This window comes from Symphalangus syndactylus, chromosome 13 (assembly GCF_028878055.3).
Source record: "Symphalangus syndactylus isolate Jambi chromosome 13, NHGRI_mSymSyn1-v2.1_pri, whole genome shotgun sequence".
Classification (NCBI taxonomy): Eukaryota; Metazoa; Chordata; class Mammalia; order Primates; family Hylobatidae; genus Symphalangus; species Symphalangus syndactylus.
The window spans coordinates 46,277,518-46,287,424 of NC_072435.2; the positions used below are offsets into that span (position 1 = coordinate 46,277,518).

The 9,907-nt window shown below is 41.5% G+C and overlaps 1 protein-coding gene across 1 annotated transcript; it reads right to left on the reverse strand.

Annotated features, from left to right (window-relative positions):
• LOC129460213 (zinc finger protein 506-like) lies at positions 1–1,249 on the reverse strand (the record flags this gene model as incomplete). The annotated part of the gene is made up of 3 exons (XM_055237853.2): positions 1–284; positions 507–602; positions 1,102–1,249. Coding segments are annotated over 3 exons (297 nt in total), but the record flags the coding sequence as incomplete, so codon positions are not given.
• Between the last annotated feature and the right edge of the window lie 8,658 nt (positions 1,250–9,907).

The window sequence follows — 9,907 nt, forward strand, 5'->3', positions numbered from 1 at the left end:
CTTGAGGAAAAAAAAAGCAGAAGGATATCATACTTATAATGTCAAGCTGTATTTCAAGACTGTATAGTAATAAAAACCGAATGGATTGTGCAAAAAAATGAACAAAAATGCAACAGAAACTATCACATATTTCAGACATGATGAAAAAAACTTAAAAAATAGTTTATCAAAATCATGCAGATAATTGTGTGTCCCCAAAACAGTAGAAAAGCAGCCAGATTGTGCAGTCTCTTATATACCATGAAAAGGACTTTGGATCTCACTGTGAACATGAAGGAAGTTCACTGAAAGAAAAGTAGAATCCTTAGAGAATTTAAAAGCATGACAGAAGATGCCCCTTTGTGAGAGAAAAATTAAAAACAGAAACAAAAACAAAAAACAGCTGCTCAGGAAATATTTCCTTTGGAATACAATTTCCCAAATCACATTTTAAGAACTGGCTTTCTCTTTGACTTTGAGACTTCTTACCTCTGTTTTCTGTTGTATTCATTTTCACTCATACCTACCTGGGGGGTTGGCAATCATCTTATGTCTCTTCAGAGCCAAAGGTTTTTTTCCTTGCTCCAGATGAGTGATCAGGTCTGGCTTAGAGACAACAATAGTGTTGTATTAAGAATAAATAACATGAATCTTGCTCATATTCTCCAATTACAAGCTAATAATGTGTTCAGTAGAGAGGATGTGATAAAATATTCTAGTAAATTAATACCAAGATACTAATTTATAACAGAAATTTCTAAATATTTAGAAAATGCTTTCAATTTGTAGGTTTCTTAATTTTACTATCTGGTACTACTGAATCAAAAATTGGTGGTGGCAATTAGATTTTCAGGTGGGGGCAATAATACTTTGTCACTAAATTTTTGGAATTACCACTAATTTAGAGTGAATTATACAGCTCAGATCAGGAATGTGGAAAGTTTGGATTAAGATGAAACATCTTGAAAAGATACTTTTCTGTATGAGCAAATTTTGATGATTTTCTGAAAAAAGGGGATCTGAAACTCTTATGCAAAGAAGAAATTACTAAAAAAGTTCTACATAAAAGAGAAATAAAACCTTTAGAGTATATTATGAATTACATCTTAAAGTTATCCTCAACAAGAAAGACCATATTTCCATAGTTCTCTAACATCACATTCGTATACAACTTCCACTGTACAGTGTCCAGGCAATGCCACTCCTCCAGAGATGATTCTATGGCCACATCTCTAAATTGCAGTGGTCCCTGAAAAGCACACACACATTTTTACCAAGTGGCCAGGGGTGGAATTTTTAATTTGACTTAAGGTGAAATTAGAGAGTAAAGAGAAGTGGTTCTGACTTATAGCACTGACTAAAATCCAATAAAATAATTTTCAACACAGAAATACTGTTCTCTGTGATAAAAAAAGCACCATAAGATCCAGAACAACAGTTCATATATTTTATTTTTCTAGATAATAAAGTATAAAATTAAGGACATGAACACGAACATGTACATTTTTGAGTGCTATATTTACATCATATGGAATGAGTTGTTAATAATTTTCAGATGGAAAAGACATTCACTTAGAAGGCACCTCTCAAATTTATTATGTACAATAAGCTGAAGACCTTATGCAGGTTTTTTTTTTCCAAGAAGATCTGGAGTAAGTCTGATTTACGTATTTATTTCCTTTTTTATTTGAGACAGAGTTTCATGCTTGCCCAGGCTTCTGTGCAGTGGCATGATCTTGGCTCACGGCAGTGTCCCCCTCCTGGGTTCAAGCAATTCTCCTGCCTCAGCCTCCTGAGTAGCTGAGATTACAGGCATGTGCCACCATGCCCAGCTATTTTTGTATTTTTAGTAGAGACAGGGTATTCTCCGTGTTGGTCAGGCTGGTCTCAAACTCCCAACCTCAGGTGATCTGCCTGCCTTGGCCTCCCCAAATCCTGCGATTACAGGCATGAGCCAGGGCTCCCCGCTGATGTTTTGAATTTCTAACGAGCTCACCAGTAATGCTAACGTTTTTGGCCTAATAACTATGTTTTGTCAAACATCCAGTAAGTGGTAGAACCTGTGTTTTCCCAGTTTTTCTAGCCTGTAAACAAAGATAAGAGCCTTCATTTTCTAAAGAAAAATATGTAGAAAAAATAAAAGGACAACGGCCAGATTAAATGTGATCATTTGTGCAGAGCAGCTGCATAAAGATAATTATGAAGAGAAAAATAATTATCTCTATAGTGAAAAAAATCTACCAGAGAGCTATTTCGCCAAGTGAATCATTAACCATTAACTGCACAAGGACAAATTTTTATGATGTGCTAATGCACACAGAAGAACACAGCATCACTGTTGAAATATTCCTCCCCAAAACAGTAAACTGGAGTCTGAATTTAACCATAAACAGCAGTTTATGCAAACTTCAAAATACAGGTAACTCCTATGTTCTGTAATTTTTAGTAGGAATTTTAAGTAGGCTTCATTTAGCACCCTAGAGGTATATCCTAATATTTTTTTTCAGAACTTTCTGGGTAATAAATGCCATTCCATTTAAATAAGCATTTTCTTAATCCTGTTCTGCAATAGAGCTAATGGAACACACAGCTGGAGCCTCAACATTACATGTTCTCCACCTTTACTAAGGACCACAGTTTTCCCCAATAGAAACCTTGAGTATCCACATCTTTCCATGTTTAACAGGCACAAAGGGAACATTTTTAATATTGCAGATCATAAATCCTTGCTGAAAATTCTGCATGACATATAAGAAGCTATGATGTACAGAATGTAGAGAAGTCTGTGAGACATAGGACAGAAACGTTTTCCAGAGACCCTTGACTATCATAAGAATTTTAACAAGTAGTTAAACCAAACTCATTAGGGAGGAAAAACACAAGTAGAGAGGTAAAGGTTTGTGAGTACTAAACACATGGCCGTCCAGGAGGCAGAGTGGACATAGCTCTTCATCTGACACATGTTTACCTGAACAAGAGCCATTTTTTTTCTTTCTCCTCCTCCTCTGGAATTCCTTCTCAGATGAGATTCTCTGGACAAGTTACACCTGCATGTGGAGAATATGCCTTTAATGGTGTCAGTACCACGTGTTTACCTGCTAGCATGACATCAACTGGCAGAAAAAGAAAAATTCACTTATTTCTGTCTTTTAAACAGAATAGATTCAGGAATAATGAGCTGCTCCATGAAGACAAAAATATAAGTTTCTCCTTTCCTGTCCTCGGGTGCCTTCCACTGCCAGAGACTCCAGCAATTTCTGCTGCAGTAATGGAAATATGCACCACACTGACCTGTCCCTACCAAACCCAAACAGAACAGGCCCTGTGACCACCCTTTAGTGCAAAGGTGGAACTTAACTGTCATGAATGTATTTTGCAGCCCTCATACTTGATTCTGGTCTCACCTTAGAGTCACATGAGGTCCTTCATTAAAACAACATGGATCCTTCCACCCAGAACAATAAACAGAAGCTGTGGGGAGGGCACAAGTATAAATCACTTGGTAATTTTGGCCCCACTTTATGTAAGGTGATTCTGCAGGTTTGAGAAGGGTTTATGAAAGAGTGTTTTAAACAAGTCCCCTGTCAATGCTGATGTTACTCCCCTTTGGCTCATTATTAGCATTAGTTAAAGCAGGCAGAGCACAGGGTCCCTTACACTTAACACCCTTGTCACAACCAAATACTTCTTGTGCAAGTAAGGACAACCCATCTCCATCCTAAAGTTTTATATTTTTTGCTGGCTCTTTATAGAGGAAACAGAAGGCAGCAATGTTTGAGTAAGTCTGGGTTTAAAAAACAATGTACACATGTACTACTGCAATGTTTATTAAGCAAGTACTATGTGCTCAAGAGTATGATACAGAACACTGTGCTGGGCATAACACATTATGTGATTTAATTCTCATAACACCCTGGGAGCCAGTACTAAGGGTTTAGTAATTTTCAGGATTTAGATAAAAGGCCCAGCATTTTTATTCTCGTTTCTCTGTCATCAAATTTTTTAAAAAGTTGGAAGAAATAAAAGCTAAATATAGACAGATAGAAGAGATCTAGAAAGGATGAGTTTAATGCAGTTTAGAGAAAATTTTATTCTGTTTATGTTTACTTTTTTGTTACTTGGGGAGCAACTACTGGATCTGCAGGAATAGAAAACAAGTTGCTAAATAGAATGTCTTTGCAAGCACTGGTTTTAATAGAAAACTTAAAAGCTAAGACTCTATAATACATACTTGATTTTTCCCATTCATCTGCTTTTGGGATTCAGGAAATTGTGAGCACCAGCTCTAGAAATGCAGCAGGATTCACCAGCCAAAACTCTGATCTCTACTAATCAGTTCTGTGAGGCAAGACTCCATGGTATGGTCAGACCTAAATAACGCCTCCAAAAAGAATATATGTAAACAAGTCTGGGGCAGTGTGAAGACCGTATGTAGAATTCTGTTCTCTATGTCACTGGGGTACTACCAGTTTTGTTTCTTCTAAGCGTCCTAAAAGAAACTTAAATCCAACAGTTTCAGTAACTTAAATATTTTCTAGCCACTTCCCTGTCAACTTTGTACTATATACTAATATGCAATTTAAACAAATCCCTTAAGGTTTTCTAGGGTAATTTTATTGGAAAATAAATACCGTACACTTAATAAGTGAAAGAAATAGAAATTATACGGCTGGATGCGGTGGCTCATGCCCATAATCCCAGCACTTTGGGAGGCCGAGGCAGGTGGATTACGAGGTCAGGAGTACAAGACCAGCCTGACTGAGATGGTGAAACCTCATCTCTACTAAAAGTACAAAAATTTGCCAGGTGCAGTGGCATGTGCCTGTAATCCCAGCTACTCAGGAGGCTGAGTCAGGAGAATCACTTGAACCTGGGCAGCAGAGGTTGCAGTGAGCTGAGATCACGCCACTGAACTCCAGCCTGGGACAGAGTGAGACTCCATCTGGACATCCTCAAACGCCTCAAAGACACCTAGGTGATTGTGAGAGAATTCCCAGTGACCTGGGGCTGATGGCCCAATAAGCCAGGCTGGAGACTTAGGCTGATTCTACATAGAAAATGGAACTGCCCTAGTGGAGCTCCTGAACCTGGATCCCCTGTTCTGATTTTCTAGCTCTTGCAAGAAAGAACAAAAATACTCTACTCCAGTATGACATTTTACAGGTAAATGTAGTTGTGGTCATGGCTCTGGATACTTTGGGGCCTTGGTCTCTTACTGCTAAGATGCTTATTCACACTTATGGATTCTGCCATCAGATTCTATTTCCTCCTGGAGCCTCTCACATAGCTGTAGCAAGTCAATGTACAAGATGTGAAAAATCTCAGAGCCACACTCCCAAATGGGGGCTATGTCTATGTTTACATTTCACAATGCAGAAGATGTCTTTTGTTTGTTTTCTGTACATTCTCAATCAAAAGTCCGGCCCTGTTTTGTAAATCCCAGGCAGAAGCCATACCTTATTGGCAGATTCTAGGCAGGATCCACCTGGCTTTGCATCCTTTCGTGTTACAGAAAGTGAAGCACAATCAAAGGAGAGATACCCTCATAGAGGCTCCTCTAGCACATTCTAAATGATAAATCTACATGAAAAAAAAGAAAAAGCTGAGACAACATGAATATAAGTAGACACTTTATTTGGGTCAAGCTTAAGAGTTATAACCTGGGAGCAAAGATTCAAGTTGCCCGGAATCTACACTTTGATTAGCAGCAGTTACAAGAGGATTTGTAATGACAACAAGAGAGGGGCAGAGAGTGGGCTGATACAAAGTTGATTGTCAGAAATTTTTATTTACACAAATAACATTGATTATTGACGAGATATATATTTTATATATGTGGTTATGGTTTAGGGTACGGGATATAGTGTCCAATGTGGCATTATTAGTTTAATTTATAGCTACTTGGGGCAATAGTGTACAGTTTCAGGAGATGAATACATAGTTCAAATGGGGAAGATAGACGTAACTACATTTGCATTTTAATGTCTCTCTGAGTTTGATAACCAAAGGACTTGCATTTTCCAGATAAAAGTTTTTTATTTCCCAAATCTCAAGACCTGGATTCAAAATTTGGAGCTGCAGATTTAAAACCTGAATGGCTGGAGTAGCAGCACGTGTTACCTGCACATTTGTGAGCATTTCAGTAAGAGGAGGAAGGGGAAAGTGGAGATTCTCATGTCTACATGTCTACTCAATGCACGCATGTTACTCTGATTGGCTTTTTGGGCCCCATGGTGCCTGAATCAGTTTCAGGTATGAAGATACAATGATTGATTGGTGCCTCTTGGAGTTTGTAGAAATCTGGATCTAACCTCTCTAGAAGTGACTGTAGAGGACTATAGATACCATATAGGCAGAGACACAATTCTGCCTGCATATTTAAGGGACAGCGTGCACTTTGTAGCACAAGTGTGAGTTGACTGGAAGGCTGAGAGGGAAAGTCCCCTCTAGAGTAAATTCTAGTTTTCACCTTATGTATTGATATCATGTCTGCTAATTCTAGACTGTGCTTGGAAACAATAATTAAAAGAAAATTTTTCTCCAGCCTCAGAGAAACTCCACAATAATAAAATAGAAAGAAACATTTTATTACACAATTGAACTTGAATGTGACATGCATCATAGTCAATCTGCTTAAGAGACTGCAAAGACAGAAGGATGGTCACCAAAATTAGTCCACAAGTAGAAGAACTTACCGCACCATGTCATACATAGTTCATCCTAAATTCATCTGGAGATTGAAGAGGCCATCTGTGTATGCTAATTGCTTATATTCAGTGACAAATAAACTTTTCCTATCTTCATAACAGGAGGTAGTTTAGCAGCTTGATGCCAGGTGCCTGCTGAAGGTAGGCTTTCACTCTGCTACAAAAATGGTTGAATAGGGTTCTATCTCTATTTGGCTATTTACATTTTAAAGCAGTGTCTCTGTACTCCCTGGCATTGGGCTACAGCATTCCTGCTTGCTTTCTCCTGGTTGCTAGTGTCCTGTGTTGACTTCTACCATTTGCTACTGAGGCACAGCCCAGAGCAGAGCTCATATTTTATGTGAACCCCATTTGCCACAGCAGCACTCTAGTGTCACATCAGAGAGTGAGGCCTGAGCTGCAGGAGGAGAGCCAGCAGGCCTCATGGGTAGATTTACACCTTCACAGTAATGGGAATGGGAGCAGTGTTTCAGCCCCAGTTTCTATTTATAATGGTGAAATGGAAAAAATACTACCGAATTCCCAAGATGAGTCCAGATAGAGATGTTAGGGACAAGCTGCCCCAGGAAAATGCAGCTGACCCGTACCCTGAATACTCTGCAGCTGCATTCCTAAGCCCTTATCTAGGTGCCACAGTAGAGTCTGCAGTCATGGTACATCATGCAAACCCTAATTATAGCCATACGGGCAGCATGGGGGGAGGTCATGGGAAATATGAACAAACCTTAATTACACATTCCTGTAAATTCCTGTTTTTCACCTAGCTGCCGCCATAAATGTCACAAGATGAAGTGTTGCAAGTTCGTGGTAAACTGATGAACTGCCTTTGTGCCTGTTCCTAACTGATAAACTATCTAGCGGCAAAGTTAACTCCCTTAAGCCCCTCTCATCTCACATAAACCCCTCATTTTGTAAGCTCAGGGCTACCTCCCCTGATTGCTGTGGACCAGCCCGGTAGGTTAATAAACTTACTTGCCTGACTTTGGGTCTACTTGTCCTTTCTCTCAGCCAACCTTACATTTTGGTGTCAAAACCTGGGAAGAGGTAGACTGTGGCCGGGCGTCCCTAGAGGACTTTCTGTGTCTCTCACTCCCTCCCTCCTCCCAGGCTTGCTGGTCACTGTGCGCTGGAGCCTAGGTGCCTTCTCCCTCTCCTGCCACCCCCTCCTAGCCACCCTCCCCTTCCCAAACCTGCTGAAGACCCAAAGGATCTCCTAGACTCTCCCATTTTTGGTGACTTCATTCACCTTCAGAGCCTCCACAGGGGTAAGAGAGAGAGTCTTGCCATTTACCCGGAACTCTTGACTGTCTCTGCATTCCCAAAAGACCCAGCACTGAGCCAAGGGCTTTCTTCAGCCTCCAGTCCTCCGGTTTCTCCATTTCAGGAGGCAACTAACTCCTACAGTCCGGACAGGGCTTGTGGGACAGGGGACACCCTCACCCGCCATCCTTGTCAACTGGCAGTCTCTTCTTCCTCTACCCCCTCCTCTGTTTACCGTGGGAGCTTCTCATTCTACCCCTCCTAAAACCACTCCCCTTGGGTATCTTTTGCACAACCTCAATGCTCTCAGCTTCCATTCAGGGGTCCATCCTAAGAGGCTTATTTTCTACCGTAATACTGCCTGGCCTCAATACAAATTGGACAATGGCTCCCAATCACCCGAAAATGGCACTTTTGATTTCAACATGGTTAGAGACTTAGACAACTTTTGCCACCGCAGTGGGAAATGGTCTGAGATTCCTTATGTTCAGACTTTCTTCACTCTCCATAGCCACCCTTCTCTCTGCCAGTCCTGTTCTACTTTCCAAATCCTCCTTGCCCTCTCTAAACCTGATTTGCCTCCTACCACTCTCCCCACAACTCCAGCCGATGACTCATCCCCTACTACCCTCCCCATCGCCCCAGCTGATGACTCCTCTTCCTTTGACCCCGCCAATTTCCCCCCTCCCTGTCAACATCATGATCCTCTGCCAGAGCATCATGATCCTCCTCTGTATGCCCCTGCTCTGGCTCTACTTCTTTCTCCCCCTCTCCCCAATAACCCTCCTTCTGACTCTGAGTCCTCCCCATCACCACCCCTTACCCACTCTCAGGCCCAGCAGCCAGCTCCCTTATTGCCCCTTTGGGAAGTATCAGGGGCCAAAGGGATCGTCTGTGTCCACATCCCCTTCTCCCTTTCCAATCTCTCCCAAATTGAAAAATGTCTCGGATTTTTCTCCTCCGATCCTGATACCTATATCAAAGAATGTAAGTATCTTACCCAGTCTTATGAACTCACTTGGCATGATCTCTATATTATCCTCTCTTTTATCCTCCTTCCGGAAAAGAAGGAAAAGAGTGTGGCTCACAGCCCAGGCGCATGCCGATGATCTCCATCAGCAAGATTTTACCAAGCCCGTAGGAGCCGCTGCAGTACCCTGGCAGGAGCCTCCTTGGGAGTACCAACCCACAGGCCCCAGCCAGGCATCCCATAATCATATGATTACTTGCCCCATTGTAGGCCTAAACAAGGCTGCCCACAAGGCTGTAAACTTTAAAAAGCTCAAAGAAATCTCCCAAAATGTCAATGAAAACCTTGCCCAATGTTTTTTTTCCTGTCTTATGGAGGCTCTCCAAAAATATACCCATGTTGATCCTGCCTCCGGAGAAGGAGCTATTGTTCTTAATACCCATTTTATCTTCCAATCTGCCCCCAATATTTGGCACAAACTTAAAAAGGCTGAAGATGGCCCTGAAACCTCCAACGAGACCTCCTTAATCTGGCTTTCAAAGTCTTCAATAACAGAGATGAGCAAAATAAATTAGATAAAGCCCAAAGAGATCTTGCTAAATACCAGCTTCTAGCAATGGCTATCTGCCAACCTAGCCATAGTACCCAAGGGCACAAAAGACCCAATAGCATTAACTCTCCCAGGCCTTTTTTTAAGTGCAGCAAAGAAGGCCACTGGGCATGAGCATGCCATAATCCATGAATGCCAAAAAGCCCTTGCCCAGTCTGCCAGCAGACAGGCCACTGGAAGTCTGTCCTGTTAACAGGCAGACAGAAAAGCCTGTACCCCAAAACCACCACCCTTTTAGAGAGACAAAAGGTGAAGTATCACTTGCATTCCCGCAGCTCATCAGTCTAGCCGCTGAAGACTGACGAGGCCTGGGGCCCCTGGCCCCATCTGCCATCACTGCATCAGAGCCCAGGGTAACTCTACTAGTAGCAGGTAAGCCGA